Here is a 17,724-nt window from a genome sequence, read left to right on the forward strand (position 1 = left end):
CTGTTCCTGACACAAACTGGTGCCCCTGGCACCTACTACCATACCCCGTTCAAAGGCACTTAAATGTTTTTTCTTGCCCATTCACCCTCTGAATGGCATACATACACAATCCATGTCTCAAGACTTAAAAAAAACACTATTTAACCTGTCTCTGGTCCTTCATCTACACTGATTGAAGTACATTTAACAGGTGACATCAATATAGGATCATAGCTTTGACCTGGATTCACCTGGTCAGTCTATTTCATGGAAAGAGCATGTGTTCCTAATGTTTTGTATACTCAGTGTATACAGGTGTCGGATCGTAATTTGATCACCCTGTTGCTGGAAATTGAGACGCAGACCATTTAATGAGAGACTTTGTGAATACACACAGATCTTTCTTGAATTGTATGTGTGCAAGTAAGTGGGGACGGGGAAAATAGTGTACTGGAGGAGTGTGGGGTATCCTGTCTGGTCATTTGTTCGTGGGCTATAGCCTCAAGCCTGATATGCATAATAATACAGCCAGTGTCACATTTTGGATACTTCATTCAAAGTGCTTTACCTTAAAATGTGCAAACAGGCTTAAAAACAGGAAGCGCTAGTAAATAGATGTGTAAAGACAAAGTAATATCATGAAATATAATTTTGTCTTAGCTTGTAACGTAGAAAATATTTGATTTGATTTTGGATCACAGGATATATGCAGCAATTTCATTCACTTGTATTACTTATCAAGAGAAGGAAGGGAGGTAGGGGGAAAGGGAGTTTCTTCAACCAATCCCATCTACACCCATCTATCCACCTCTTATGGGTGTTTTCTGTTAAGAGGCTAAATAGCACTAAAGGAAGTAAGCAAAGGCACTATATGTAATCCTGGGATTAAGTATACTTATTGGTATAATTCTATAATAGCCTATAGTTAGGCTGTACTTAATCCTATAATGGCCCGTAGTAATATTATAGTCTGATAATGGCATGTAGCAATCTTATAATTGCTTGTAGTAATCTGCACTTATTACTTTCTGGAAATAATGTATAGGTGTGCCACCATTATAATTGATCCAAGGAACTAGAGGGGAGGGGAAACCCCGCCTAGAGGAAAGAACTTCGATTTGGAAACAATAGTGGAGTAAAGCCAAGGGGATATGGTTATTAGCATAAAGTGGAGGGACTATGAAACTTGTATAAGCAAGAAACTGTATAAAAGGAGTGGACAGACTGAGTCCGGTAGTTGGTTCGTTTGCCAGCTCGGCTTGTTACTTTGTAATAAAGTCTATTTGAATTTACAAGTTCCGGTATCGGAGAAATATGATTGAGCGAATATTTCCACAACACTCTCTCCCCCCACACCCATATCCCTCTATCTGTCAACGGTCAGTAAAAATCACACTTGAACATTGAATTTAACTGATTTAATCAAAGGGCAGTTGAACAAGAGTGAGCAAAGTTTAGTATGAGGGGGATAAAGTAGTTGACTTGGCAGCCTGTCAGCATGGGATTGGTGCCAACAGAAAAAAAACTTCCCCTGATGTATCCTGGAGAGAAAGAGAGAGTGAGCTAAAACCACACGACATGAGAGAAATGGAGAGACACACTTTGAGAGCATCATGCTTAACAGAAAATGTAAATTGGGGTATTTCTTTGAAGGGTGGGGAAGGAGAGGAGGGTCTCAGCTGAAGTCCAAGAATAGTGATATATTTAAAGTGGAAATTTCAGCCTTTTTAAACCTTGAATACAGTACAAGTTTGCATTTCCTGCTGTGCATGACATTTCCTGCAACAACAGGGTGATCCTACACCTGTATACAGTACATTCAGAGAAGTAGGCCAATTATCACAGCAATAGTCGTGTTCACAACTGAAGGGTATAGCCTACATCTGCCTTCAGTGAGTAGGAAAAGACGTTGGTTTAGTATACCCATACCAATTAAAAGTGTTATTTTAACTTACTGTATTGGCTGATGACTACATGACATTCATGATGATCAGCTCAGATGCCATACTGTGCTTTTCTCCTGCGGGAACATTCAGAATATATACACACACACACACACACACACACACACACACACACACACACACACACACACACACACACACACACACACACACACACACACACACACACACACACACACACACACACACACACACACACACACACAATTGAACTTGATTGATGAATTAAGGTCACTAATTATTAAAGAACTCCCCTCACCCCTCCCCTCCCCTGGTTGTCTAGGTCTTAATTGTCCAGGTCTTAATAGTGCAGACACTATGCCCTCCACGGTATGAGTTTGACACCCCTGGTCTGTAGCTTGACTGGATATTGTTATATGTGTAAGCAATTGCTAAGTTAGTTATGCAAACTTCCAGATATGTAACCATTTACAGTAACATTGGTTCATTATTTCTCAGTCAATTCACACCATCAGCCGACAGAAGATCTAGCTAAGTATTCTACATAAAGTGATGGACAAATCTTACCTTTCTGCAGCAGGTAGCTCTAGTCGGGCAGCTTCATCAAGTCCATATGATATAGATTTGATGTTTAACTTTAAGAAGCTAGGATTTAAAGTTGTCTTTTTCTACGGAACCAGATAGTGCCTTTCTCTAAGCAGTAGGAAGCAGATTATTCAGTGAACCTTTATCTGTTCTTGATTATGGTGATATTATTTATCAAAGTGCTTCTGATGCTCCTCTTAAACCTTTGGATGCCATCTACCATCGTGCCCTTCATTTTGTTACAGGAGACACTTTTGATATTCATCACTGCATCTTGTATCGAAAGGTTGGCTGGACTTCGCTAAAGACCCGTAGAGCTCTATATTACTCATTTTATGTTTACAAGGCCCTACTTCATAAACTTCCATCTTATCTAACTTTGCAGTTGAAGTATAGGCACCTGAGTTGCCTAACCCGTTAACGGGATTGGTTAACTCTTGAGTTTCCTAGGGTCTCCACTGAGCGAGGTAAATCTGCTTTTAGTTTTAATGCACCGTATTGCTGGAACAAAATTCAAAATATATTTCATCTTGATATTCTGATGCCCCTCGGGCAATTTAAAGTATTATTGGGTGACTTATTTGTGGAAGAATGTAACTGTTTTTCTGGGTAATTTGGGATGTTTTATTTGTGCTTCCCATGGCTGTGTTTTTGTATTTTAATGTGTGTATATATTTACTGTAAGTCACAGGAGGCTGGTGGCACCTTAATTGGAGAGAACAGGCTCGTGGTAACGGCTGGAGAGGAATTGGTGGAATGTTTTCAAATACTTCAAACACATGGTTCCAAAGGTGCTTTTCTTTCAAAAGCAAGGACATTTGTGTGACCCCAAACTTTTTATTATATTTTTTGCATTGTTGTCAAACTGATATTTGACACTTATTAATGCCAAAATAATATGCAAAATGGTGAGGCTTTTTTCCTAAACAGGTGGGGCTCAAAACAGCCTTTGCCCCACCTGCCCTGAATGACAGGTTGATGCTGACCAACACACTGTACCTCTTACTGTACCTTTCTAGAAACACAATGTAATACACAGCCATATCCAGTAGATGGAGTCATTACACAGAGAGATAAGACTGATTAAGGTACTTTTCAAGATGTTTACAAAATACTTACATCACTACAAATCATTTTGTGTACCCTAGGGGATGATATTGCACCAAGCACCATAACCAAACATGCTTAAATCTATAGAAAATATGTGCAACTTCCAGTAAGACATCCTTTACGCCTGAAGAATTTCCCCTTGTCCCTTGCAGCCTTCAGATAATAATGGGTTCAATGGTCTCACACATGCAATTTTCCCATTCACAGTCACGGAACCATAATTATATGAGATCATAAAACAAGGACCTGTCTGACAACCTATTATCTGTCTCTCTTCCCAACATCATTACATGCTATTAATTACATCACTTACATGCTATTGACGAATTTAGGGCAAGGGTTGCTTTGCAGAGAGACATCCGGGATTGAAACATACTCTGTTTCACGGAAACATGGCTCTCTGGGGACATGCTGTTGGAGTCGATACAGCCACCGGGATTCTTTGTTCGTCGTGCCGACAGGAATAAACATCTGTCTGGGAAGAAGAAGAAGGGGGTGTATGTTTCATGAGTAATGGCTCATGGTGTAATTGTAACAACATACAGGAACTCAAGTCATTCTGTTCACCTGACCTAGAATTCCTTACAATCAAATGCTGACCGTATTATCTCCCAATATAATTATTGTCGGTTATTGTCACAGCCGTGTATATCTCCCCTCAAGCTGATATCACAACGACCCTCAAGGAACTACACTGGACTTTATGAAAACTGGAAACCATATATCCTGAGGCTACATTTATTGTAGCTGGGGATTTTAACAATGCAGATTTGAGAACAAAGCTACCTAAATTCGATTAGCATATTAATTGTAGTACCCGGGCTGGCAAACACTGGATCACTGCTACTCTATCTTTCGCAATGCATACAAGGCCCTCCCCACCCTCCATTCAGCAAATCTGACCACTACTCCATTTTGCTTCTCCACTCCTATAGGCAGAAACTCAAACAGGATGTACCAGTGACAATGACCATTCAACGCTGGTCTGACCAATCAGAATCCATGCTTCAAGATTGTTTTGATCATTCGGACTGGGAAATGTTCAGGGTAGCCTCAGAGAATAATATAGATTTATATGCTGATTCGGTGAGTGAGTTGATAAGGATGTGCATAGGAAATGTTGTACCCACTGTGACTATTAAAACCTACCCTAACCAGAAACCGTGGATATATGGCACCATTCGCGCAAAACTGAAAGCGCGAACCAGTGTAGTTATTCCCTCCGCAAGGCAATCAAACAATCGAAATGTCAGTACATGGAGAAGGTGGAGCCGCAATTCAATGGCTCAGACACAAGACGTATGGTGGCAGGTTCTACAGACAATCACGGACTACAAAAAGAAAATCAGTCACAGACTCCGACGTCTTGCTTCGAGACAAACTAAACACCTACTTGCCCGCTTTGAGGATAGCACTGTGCCACCGACGCGGCCCACTACCAAGGACTGTGGGCTTCCCTCCTTCCTGGCCGTCGTCAGTAAGACATTTAAAAGTGTTTACTCTCGCAAGGCTGCAGGCCCAGACGGCATCCCTAGCCGCATCCTCAGAGCATGCGCAGACCAGCTGGCTGGTGTGTTTACGGACATATTCAATCTCTCCCTATCCTGGTCTTCTGTCCCTACATGCTTCGAAATGGCCACCATTGTTCTTGTACCTAAGAAGGCATAGGTAACTGAACTGAATGACTATCGCCCCGTAGCACTCACCTCTGTCATCATGAGGTGCTTTGAGAGACTAGTGAAGGATCATATCACCTCCACCTGACCTGTCACACTAGACACACCGCAATTTGCATACCGCCCCAATAGGTCCACAGATGATGCAATCGCCATCACACTGCCCTATCCCATCTGGACAAGAGGAATACCTACATAAGAAAGCTGTTTATTGACTACAGCTCAGTATTCAACACCATAGTACACTGCAACCTCATCATCAAGCTTGAGGCCCTGGGTCTCAAACCTGCCCTGCGCGATTGGGTCCTGGACCTCCTGACAGGCCGCCACCCGGTGGTGAAGGTAGGAAACAACATCCCCACCTTGCTGATCCTCAACATTCGGGCCCCACAAGGGTGCATGCTCAGCCCCTTCCTGTACTCCTCCAACTCGATCATCAAGTTTGCAGACGACACAACAGTAATAGGCTTGATCACCAACAATGACAAGACAGCCTATAGCGAGGAGGTGAGGTCACTCAGAGTGTGGTGTCAGGAAAACAACCTCTCACTCATTGTCAACAAAACAAAGAAGATGATCGTGGACTTCAGGAAACAGGAGAGGGAGCACACCCCTATCCACATCGTCGGGACAGCAGTGGAGAAGGTGGAAAGATTTAAGTTCCTCAGTGTACACATCATGGACAAACTGAAATGGTCCACCCACACAGACAGTGTGGTGAAGAAGGCGCAACAGGAGACTGTTCAACCTCAGGAGGCTTAAAATCCTCACAAACCTTTACAGACGCACAATTGAGAGCATCCTGTCGGGCTGTATCACCGCCTGGTATGGCAACTGCACCGCCCACAACCACAGGGCTCTCCAGCGAGTAGTGTGGTGGGCACAACGCATCACCGTGGGCAAACTACCTGCCCTACAGGACAGCTACAGCACTCGATATCACAGGAAGGCCAAAAAGATCATCAAGGGCAACAACCACCTCAGCCACTGCCTGTTCACCCCACTACAATCCAGAAGGCAAGGTCAGTACAGGTGCATCAAAGCTGGGACAGAGAGATTGAAAAATAGCTTCTATCTCAAGGCCATCAGACTGTTAAACAGCCATCACTAACAGAGAGAGGCTGCTGCCTACATACATTGCCCACTCTAACAAATTGATCACTTGTCACTTTATTTAATGCCACTTTAATAATGATGTCAGAGGAAGGCCCTAAAAATTGTCAAAAACTCCAGCCACCCTAGTCATAGACTGTTCTCTCTGCTACCACATGGCAAGCGGCTTCTTAACAGCTTCTACCCCCAAACCATAAGACTCCGGAACAGCAAATCAAAGGGCTACGCAGACCATTCTTTTACGCTGCTGCTACTCTCTGTTTATAATCTATACATAGTCACTCTAACTCTACCCACCTCTACCCTACCTCAATTACCTCGACCTACCGGTGCCCCTGCATATTGACTCTGTACTGGTACTGCCTGCGTATAGCCTCGCTTGTTATTTTACTGCTGCGGTTTAATTATTTGTTACTTTTATTTTCTATTTTCTACTTATTTATTTTCTTTTTTTCGGAACATCTTAAATCATTGTTGGTTAAGGGCTTGTAAGTGAGCATTTGACTGTAAGGTCATAGGTCGAATACCTGTTGTATTCGGCGCAAGTGACAAATCAAATTTGATTTGCTTTGTATTTCATACCATCTATTGCATCTTGCCTATGCCGCTCTGTCATTGCTCATTCATATATTTATATGTACATATTCCTATTCCATCCCTTTACTTAGATTTCTGTGTATTAGGTAGTTGTTGTGGAATTGTTAGATTACTTGTTGATATTGCTGCACTGTCGGAACTAGAAGCACAAGCATTTCACTACCTTCGCAATAACACCTGCTAACCATGTGTACGTGACCAATAAAATTTGATTCGATTTTAAGGCTAGAGAAGAACATCAACTTCCAGTAATATATTGCTCCTGGGTACATGGGGATAGCCCATACAACTACACCTGTGAGGACATGTCAACATCTTATCTCTTTTCCAAGCATCAGAAACATGGGATTTCCTTCAGAAGTTCAAAGAGGGTCCCGTCTTTCTTTTTCTCTTTCGCTTTCGTTTTTTTCCTTCTTTCTTCCATTTTTACCTGTATGGCTGCACTATGCTACAGATGTTTGAATATAGCCCGGGTGCATCTTCTGCAGGTATTTCGAGATGTTTTCATTTCTGTCAGCAGCTGCCATGGGGGCTTTATGGTTGAAAAAAGAAAATGCGTCATTCTCACCATGGTTACAGGCACACATCGACATGTTGTTTATTGAAAAATGTTCCTTTTTTAAATGGTTTGATTGTGAATGCGTTATGACAACATTTGTATGACTGCAATCACTGTCTGAGATAAACAGGGGAACATGTCTGTGTTTCCTTTTCCAGTTTATCTCATCAAAGCCTTCCATGACGATGAAACTTCAGATGTAAATCAATGGTAGCCAGAGCCATATATCTCTGTATATGGTTCTGATTGATGGTGGCATTTCAATAATGGAAGATAATTGGTTTGCCCTTTAGAAACTTCAGTTTTTCAGTGGTCTTTCCTGTCAAGTTGTACACAGCAACCAATACAGTCCTGTGTACTAGGACCATAATTTCCTCTCTTTTCTTTCATACATGTTTACATTTAATTTACCCCTTTTTCTCCCCAATTGGTAGTTACGGTCTTGTCCCATCGCTGCAACTCCCGTCTGGACTCAGGAGAGATGAAGGTCGAGAGTCATGCATCCTCCGAAACACAACCCTGCCAAGCCACACTGCTTCTTGACACACTGCTCGCTTAACCCGGAAGTCAGCTGCACCAATGTGTCGGAGGAAACACTGTACCACTGGTGACCATGTCAGCATGCGCCCGGCCCACCACAGGAGTTGCTAGAGCACAATGGGACAAGGACATCCCAGCTGGCCAAACCCTCCCCTAACCCGGACGACGCTGGGCCAATTTTGCACCGCTTCATGGGTCTCCCGGTCTCGACCAGCTACGACCCAGCCCAGGATCGAACCAGGGTCTGTAGTGACGCCTCAAGCACTGCGATGCAGTGGTAGTTACGGTCTGCGCCACTCAGGAGGACCTTTTCGTGCTCTTTTCTATAAACATGCTCTATACTAAACCTACAGGTAATACAGGTGTCTCAGGATGTAACAGGCATTTTCCTCTATGATGCAAACATTTGTCGTGAAATGGCAAAATGGCACTGCAGACAATCTCTCGTGGACAGAATACGTAAACGTAAAAGGTACAAATTACGCAAAATGTTAGTTCTGGGTTAACTGAGATTACTGTGGACATAGCAACATTGATACAGTGCAGTGTAGGTACTGTGTGTGTACTGTAAGGATGTTTTCACACTCCACAGATCACTTCCTTCACAAACATGACAAATTCCTCACGTGCAGATTATGTCTATTCATAATCTGCATAATCTGCACCAGTCTATTCATAACGGCAATGCATAAACATTACATTTCATGGACAAATTACAATCTATATTTTTGTTGTATGATGAGTTACTGGTTTGATTTTCTTACAATAGCAATACTGTAACATATTTTGGACTAAGTACCCATAGCAGTAGTAATACTAGCTACTGCATGTAGCCCATAAAATATCTGACTCTAAAGGCAATACTTTCTTTAGGAACCTGAAGGAAATAATTCTGCTGACAGAAAATAAATACTAAAAGCTGCCCCACCTTGATACATTGCACAATATTGTCGCCAATATACCTGGGCAATGTCTAGTGTCTTGAAATGTTTAGAAGAAATCAGATTTCAAACAATTAAGTGGTTAAGAATAACTGAAAGATATATATATATATATATATATATATATATATATATATAGAGAGAAAGAGAGAGAGAGAGAGAGAGAGAGAGAGAGAGAGAGAGAGAGAGAGAGAGAGAGAGAGAGAGAGAGAGAGAGAGAGAGAGAGAGGGATAGGGAGAGGGAGAGAGCCTTGTGGGCAGGCTCTAGATTTCCCTCTATTTAAAATGCAATCATCGCCCTACTTGTCATCTGTGGGGCTTCTGTCTCTCTTGTCTGTGAACCATCTACTACACTACAACCATCCCTTACTGGAACAGGCACAGTGACAGACAGGGTTAGCTACAGACCAGCCGCCTGCCTCACACAGCTAGAGTACAATACCAAACCAGCATACCTGAAAGAAGACTTCTCCCAACCAAACTATGAACAGACTTCAGCACTATAGTGAGGTCGCAGGACTGGGAGTGAAGAAGATGATTTTAACTACTATATTGATGGTGTCTCTCTATGGGCTCTCTCTGGCCCAAGGGGAAGGAATGGAGAGGATCCAGGAATGTAAAACCAGATGCTCCAAGGTAGGAAATCACCCTTCCTGTATCTTTCTGAGGAAACACTGTTTCTGTTTCAAACACTTCTCAAGTGTCTATGAGCAGCATAGCTGCTTTCACTTTGAATACTACTGCTAATATTATTACTATTGCTTCTAAAAACAGACTATAGCTTAACTACAAACAGAGCATACTGTACTGTTATCAGTAATCAGAAGTGAGAGTCGTGTTTGTCATATGGCCAATGGCCAATGACCAATAGGTTGTAGTATCAGTGTATCATATTTTCCCTCTTGCACGTAATAGAACCTTGATATCATAATCCCCATATATTCTGAGCAACCATGGCAACCAAACAAAGTAAAGGATTATAATGATTCTGTAGAGTTGCTACACCATTAGAGTTCATCACTTCATTTGGAAGTGGCTCTGACTATACTCTGACTTTTACATTTAATACAGTGAAACACAGTGGCTGAGTGTAGGACATGAAGAGTTATCACTTAGGTGTGTTGACCATTTGAAACTTCAATATTGTGATGTAGTTTAACGATTACAAAACGACCCTATATCACGCACTGGATAGATTCTTAACTGGTGGTTGGAGACCCAAATTGGGTCGCAGGAGGCTTTGAAAGGGTAGCTGTGTTATTTAAAATCTTGATATAATATATTTATATGAAATATATACTCCATTCTGAACTTTAATGACGAATCCCAGAATCAGATATAAAGTGTGTAAAATTATATTTAAAAAAAAATAATCACATGCAGTATTTTAAGAGCTACAAAATGTAGGATCTTAATTGGATCCCTCTTCTGTTGCCTTTCCATGAAATGCAGACTTGTACTGTATTCAAGGTTTGAAAAGGCTCCTACATTTCAGAATTTCCACTTTAAAATGTCAGACTGGTTTTGCCCAAACAAAAAATGTATCAACCGCTACAAAAAATGTCCATGAATTACAATCCATATAATAATTTCAAGTTCCTGTTGCTGCAGGACTATTTTCCTGCTGTACTGTAGCTGTAAACTGGATCAAATTTAGATCCTACATCTGCATTAGCACCGCTAGCAAATTTGGTGGATTTTGTGATCCCAACATTCATCATCAAGAATATGAGCTATAAAATAGTTATTTCCGGTTGCTTGTCAATGTTATCTGGCTAGCTCATTGATCCTGCTTTGTAGTATACTCCTCTGTTAGCCTTGATACTTTCTGCCTGTGTTCGCATCAGAGGCTGATGGGAGGAGCTATAGGAGGACAGGCTCATTGTAATGTCTTGAATGGAATAAATGGAACACTATCAAACACATCAAACATATGGAAACCACATTTGACTCCGTTCCATTAATTCCATTCCATCCGTTACAATGAGCCCCTCCTCCTATATCCCCTCCCACCAGCCTCCTCTGGAACCCCTTAAGCTATTAAAAAAGATCGAAAACAATAATCCGATGAAATATTGAATTTGACCAGCTACCTTCAGACTAGTCTCGAAGCGAAACAACCGACATGTATGTGTTCGTGAGAGACTCACCTTTCAATAGAGGGGTCATATTAGTGTGTTCGGACGCTACAGACAGAAGTATGCAGATAGGCTGTACGGACTTCAGACGAGTCCCGTGATGCTTGTGGGAGTTGTAGACCAAAACTGAGAACACCGTGTTCGTGAGAGTCTTGTTGTTCCATAGAGGGGTATTTCCATTCGGATGCTACAGACGTTTTCGTGAGAAGACCGAGTTTCGGGATGTCTCATGGTCTGAAAAACACCACTTTACCTCTGCCAACTTTCACAGCAGATGCTGGTTTCTGAGCATTTCGTATTATTATATTATGTAAATCTGAGCGACCTCATTTAGTATGATATGTTACATTTAAAATGTTATGTATTAATTAGCAAATGTCCATCAACCAATTTGTATTATATGTTACGAATTACAATTTGCAAAATGTACAATACTTTACGAATTAGCAAAAGTTCCATATGTTACTAATTTGCAAAACGTATGATATGTTACGAATTCTAGCTAGATGGATAAAGTTAGCTAGTTGGCTCACGTTAGCTAGGCTAGGGTTGAGGGTTGTGGTTAGAGTTTAGAAGTTTGGTTAAAGGGTAAAAAAAATAAACGTCCTCTCACTGTCAACTGCATTTATTTTCAGCAAACTTAACATGTGTAAATATTTGTATGAACATAACAAGATTCAACAACTGAGACATAAACTGAACAAGTTCCACAGACATGTGACTAACAGAAATGGAATAATGTGTCCCTGAAAAAAGGAGGGGTCAAAATCAAAAGTAACAGTCAGTATCTGGTGTGGCCACCAGCTACATTAAGTACTGCAGTGCATCTCCTCCTCGTGGATTTACCAGTTCTTGCTGTGAGATGTTACCCCACTCTTCCACCAAGGCACCTACAAGTTCCCGGACATTTCTGGGGGGGAATGGCCCTAGCCCTCACCCTCCGATCCAACAGGTCCCAGACATGCTCAATGGGATTGAGATCCGGGCTCTTCGCTGGCCGTGGCAGAACACTGACATTCCTGTCTTGCAGGAAATCACACACCGAACGAGCAGTATGGCTGGTGGCATTGTCATGCTGGAGGGTCATGTCAGGATGAGCCTGCAAGAAGGGTACCACATGAGGGAGGAGGATGTCTTCCCTGTAACGCACAGCGTTGAGATTGCCTGCAATGACAACAAGCTCACTCAGATGCTGTGACACACCACCCCAGACCATGACGGCCACTCCACCTCCAAATTGATCCCGCTCCAGAGTACAGGCCTCGGTGTAACGTTCATTCCTTCAACGATAAGCGCGAATCCGAGACAAAATTGCGACTCATCAGTGAAGGGCGCTTTTTGCCAGTCCAGTCTGGTCCAGCGACGAGGGGTTTGTGCCCATAGGTGATGTTGTTGCCGGTGATGTCTGGTGAGGACCTGCCTTACAACAAGCCTACAAGCCCTCAGTCCAGCCTCTCTCAGCCTATTGCGGTTAGTCTGAGCACTGATGGAGGGATTGTGCGTTATTGGTGTAACTCGGGAAGTTGTTGATGCCATCCTGTACCTGTCCCACAGGTGTGATGTTCGGATGTACAGATCCTGTCCAGGTGATGTTACATGTGGTCTGCCACTGCTAGGACAATCAGCTGTCCGGTCCTGTCTCCCTGTAACGCTGTCTTAGGCATCTCACAGTACGGACATTGCAATTTATTGCCCTGGCCACATCTGCAGTCATCATGCCTCCTTGCATAATGCCTAAGGCACATTCACGCAGATGAGCAGGGACCCTGGGCATCTTTCTTTTGGTGTTCTTCAGAGTCAGTAGAAAGGCCTCTTTAGTGTCTTAAGTTTTCATAACTGTGACCTTAATTGCCTACTATCTGTAAGCTGTTAGTGTCTTAACGACCGTTCCACAGGTGCATGTTCATTAATTTGAATTAATTAATTGATTAATGTTTATGGTTCATTGAACAAGCATGGGAAACAGTGTTTAAAACCTTTACAATGAAGATCTTTGAAGTTATTTGGATTTTTACGAATTATCTTTGAAAAACAGGGTCCTGAAAAAGATGGTTGCAATGTAGCTAAAAAGTAGTAAGTAGTTGCAAAGTTGCTAATGACCTAAAATGCAAAAGTAATCTGTGATCAGATTTGAACTCACAACCTTTGTGTTGCTAGACGTTCCCGTTATACACACACCCATCCATCCTACTTTCGTTTTTGCCTTAAGTAACCACCTGTCTTATGTGACCATACCAAATGTAACGTATCATACTAATTTGAGTGTCCCGGATTTTACGTCTAGTTTATGAGACCGGGCTATTGGCAGGGGTTATAGATTGAGATGCAGCCCATGCAACAAAAACATATCTGTAGCTTAAACTGACCGATTTTGATGGGGATTTTTTATTATTGTGCCAATTGGATTTACATAAGTATTCAGACCTTTTGCTATGAGACTCGAAATTGAGCTCAGGTGCATCCTGTTTCCATTGATAATCCTTGAGATGTGTCTACAACTTGATTGGAGAACACGTGGCAAATTCAATTGATTGGACATGATTTGGAAATGCACACACCTATCTATATAAGGTCCCAGTTGACAGTCCATGTCAGAGCAAAAACCAAGCCCCAATGTCGAAGGTATATTCCATAGACACGACTGTGTCGAGGCACAGATCTGAGGAAGGGTACCAAAACATTTCTGCATCATTGAAGGTCCCCAACAACACAGTGGCCTCCATCATTCTTAAATGGAAAAAGTTTAGAACCATCAAGACTCCACCAAGAGCTGGCTGCCCAGCCAAACTGAACAATCGGAGGAGAAGGGCTTCGGTTAGGGAGGTGACCAAGAACCTGATGGTCACTGACAGAGCTCCAGAGTTCCTCTGTCTAGATGGGAGAACCTTCCAGAAGGACAACCATTTCTGCAACACTCCACCAATCAGGCTTTTATGGTAGAGTGGCCAGACGGAAGCCACTCCTCAGTAAAAGGCATATGACAGCCACGTCTGAAACCCAAAATGTCAATTTATTTGGCGCGTTTGATCCAGAAAAACACTGGTTCCAACTCGCACTACATGACTACAAAATATCTCATAAGTTACCTGTAATCTTTGTCCAAACATTTCAAACAACTTTCCTAATACAACTTTAGGTATTTTTTTACGTAAATAAAATCGATAAAATAAACTGCGTTCAATACCGGACGAAAACAAAGTGAAGCACGTTCCAGGTCGCACGCACCAAAACATTAGAGTGCACCTGGAGTGACGCAGGAAAATAACAGGGCTACTTCATCATTTCTCAAAAGAAAAACATCAACCAATTTCTAAAGACTGTTGACATCTAGTGGAAGCTATAGGAACTGCAAGCATATTTCTATTAAAATGGGCTTGCCATAGAAAACCAATGGAAAACAGATTAACCTCAAGAAATGTTTTCCCTGGATGGATTGTGCTCGGGGTTTCACCTGCCAAATCAGTTCTGTTATACTCACAGACTTTATTCAAACAGTTTTAGAAACTTCAGAGTGTTCCCTATCCAAATCTACTAATAATATGCACATCCTAGCTTCTGGTTCTGAGTAGCAGGCAGTTTACTTTGGGCACACTTTTCATCTGGACGTGATAATACCACCCCCTATCCCAGAGAGGCTAAGCACACAGCCAAAACAACGCAGGAGTGGCTTCGGGACAATGTCAGGAAACAAAATACCACATTTATCAGATAATATACTGTACCTGGCCTATACAACAGATCAAAGATTTTAAAACCAAATTCCTATTTACTGCATTTTGTCTTTGTTGGAAATAAGTAAAAGATGAGAGAATAGTCAAATGAACTGATAACCGACAGGCATGGTGGCGTAAAAAGATGTGAATGGTGTGAACTGATAAGTTATGAGTTCAAATCCCAGGTGAGAACATATTGAATAATAATGACTGTAGAAATGAACATGCACAATGTAATCATGTTTGTCAAATATGTAAGTGAAAAGCATTGTGTGTGTCAGTATCCATAACCTTGCCAACAGACAAAAAAGATCAGTGGTTCACCAATCAGGGCCTTGATGGACTTGGCAATAGCAACAATGTGTAATTACATTTTTTGGGGGGAGAACTTTTCTTTGGGACAATCAGGCGATGTCCTGACAACTGATACACAAATGTTCCTGCAATATTCTCCTAACCCTTAGAAAACTGGACGCAAATGTTCTTGAAACTTCCCATGAAACGCGTCTAGAACATTGTTGTATATTCTGAGAACATTGTAACCACATTCTAGATATGTTCTGTTTGAGGGAATGTTCACACAAACACAAACATGCTGAAAAAGGTTCTCAGACGGTTTTTGCTTACATAATGTACCTCTAACTAATGGAAAACTGGACAATCAAACATTAGGGGAACATTACGGGTAATGTTACAAAAACGTACTCTCTCCCTAGAATTGTTAGCCGGAATAGTGGCCAGCTGGGCTTGTTTTTTGTTGTTGTACTGCACAGCTGGGGTTGTGAGTACTCTCTTAAGTGTATAATGTGTATAAGTAGTATAAAGAGTATATCAAGTGCATAAATAAATATCTTACATTGTCTTTCATCTTCTCTCTGCAGGGCCTCCATTGCAAAAGTAAAACCCACTGTGAGTGCATTACAATATACCCATTACAAACAATGTTGTTATACTCTGTGTGTGTGCTTGATTGTGTTGACAATGACACTATGGTAAATCTCTGATGGGTCCTGTGATCAGATATAAATTGAGGTCTGAAATACATTTACAATACAAGGATCCAGTTCCAATGTTTGAGGTATGGGTGGTCTGAGTGATACAACTTTTGCAGGTTTGTTCATTGAAGCATGGACCCCCCATACAGTACAATAGTCATAGTCCAAGTAGACTACAATTTGATTTGATATCTATCATCTGATAAGGTAGTAGTCAGGGCTTTCACATGAAGTATGAGTAGAGTTGACTCCTTTCTTGTCACTACATTGCTGGCTGTTAGATATTGCTGGTTGTTGTATATTTGTATACATTTGTCCTGAAAGTTTAGCTATTTTGAATGTGAGTAAGATTTCCAATGAATTTATTATGGAAAAAAGCTTGAACTTGAATACATCCACTGACTTTAACCTCCTGTTTCCCCATACAGATTCCTTTGCCCCATGCAGGACCCAGAAAGCAGGCCTCAACACCAGTGTTGTCTTCCACAACGTCAGCCTGTCCACAGTGATGAGGTGTGAGGGGAAACAGAAGTGCTCTCTTCACTTTCGAGTTCACACTGCTCTTCAGCTCAGTGGTAGGTTGGGCTCTCTGTTTTGAGATTTCATGTTGAAATATTTTCTGCCTTGTCAACGTCAAGAATTTACGGGAAGTCCAGAGAGGACATATTCAAAAAAATTGGTCCCTCGTTATGTCAAGATAACTTATTTATCTCATTATCACTACACACTCATTATCACTACATGTCGAGGTCACGAGATAATCAAAAGTATCATGCATTACCCATGAATTTGTTCAGGTGCACGATAACCACTTAATCAACGAGCCCTGTGGCTGCATTGATCGCAATGCGGGGCATGTAAGCCCTGAACAATGCCTGAGCCAGCACTGTCTCCCGGGCTGCATGCTGCCCCAAAGACCAGAGCCATTGCATGCAAAGAACCACGCAGCTAACTTGGCTAGTCTTGTGAGTTAGCTCGGTAGTCTTGTTAGCTAGGAAGCTAGCTTGTTATCTATGCTGGTTGTTAGCTTGCATAACAGATATGTGTATTTTAAGGGACACCGTGTTTAGTGGATCATTTGCATTTACAGTGGGTGAGCTCCATTCCTGATAGGCTGATCAGGTTAAATTTTAGCCTTAAAGGCTAACAAATCAGGATGCTGCCTTGTAGGCTGTTTCATAGGTAATGCTCATTGCAGGCAGATTAGCTGTCAAAGTAATTTATAGTTAGATGCACATCTAATCCAGGGGGAGAGCGCTATTCCTTGCAGGGTGATCAGACTCAATAGTAGCCTCTGAGGCTGATATCAGAATGCTGCCTTGAAGGCTGTCGGCAGAGCCTTACATATGAAACAGCCTACAAGGCAGCATCCTGATTGGCTGATTTCCACCATAATTTGCAAATAAATTCATAAAAAATCCTACAATGTGATTTTCTGGATTTATTTTTCTAATTTTGTCTGTCATAGTTGAAGTGATGAATGATGAAAATTACAGGCATCTCTCATATTTTTAAGTGGGAGAACTTTTGGTGGCTGACTAAATACTTTTTTGCCCCACTGTACATGTGCTAACGTGGGCTATTTTTAGCAGTTTTCTGGGATGCTTGATTGTTTTTATTGCCTACTGGGAAGCTTAGCAGAGGTAGACATGCTCATGTTATTTGTGTTAGTGCTGCACACAGTGGACTTCCTACTAGGGCACACCGCCTCAGTGCTAACAGTATCACTCTGGTTCATAGGCACATGATTACCGCATACAAAGGCTGTGGGATCAGCAGAGGCATTCAGAGCAGTAAGAGGGACATCAATTAGGTTACTTACATTGTGCCTTCCAACACCGCTGGCATAATGT

The 17,724-nt window shown here is 41.8% G+C and overlaps 1 protein-coding gene across 1 annotated transcript in view; it reads left to right on the forward strand.

Moving 5' to 3' along the window:
- Window positions 1-9,340: 9,340 nt before the first annotated feature.
- The window catches only part of il17rel (interleukin 17 receptor E-like), a 36,723-nt gene continuing 28,339 nt past the window's right edge, over window positions 9,341-17,724 (forward strand). The window contains exons 1-3 of the mRNA XM_036944446.1: window positions 9,341-9,661; window positions 15,758-15,785; window positions 16,300-16,446. Coding sequence (XP_036800341.1) covers window positions 9,509-9,661; window positions 15,758-15,785; window positions 16,300-16,446 — 328 coding nt within the window. The 5' untranslated portion in view covers window positions 9,341-9,508. The remainder of the gene's footprint in view (window positions 9,662-15,757; window positions 15,786-16,299; window positions 16,447-17,724) is intronic.

The sequence above is a fragment of the Oncorhynchus mykiss genome, chromosome 15 (assembly GCF_013265735.2).
Source record: "Oncorhynchus mykiss isolate Arlee chromosome 15, USDA_OmykA_1.1, whole genome shotgun sequence".
Classification (NCBI taxonomy): domain Eukaryota; kingdom Metazoa; phylum Chordata; class Actinopteri; order Salmoniformes; family Salmonidae; genus Oncorhynchus; species Oncorhynchus mykiss.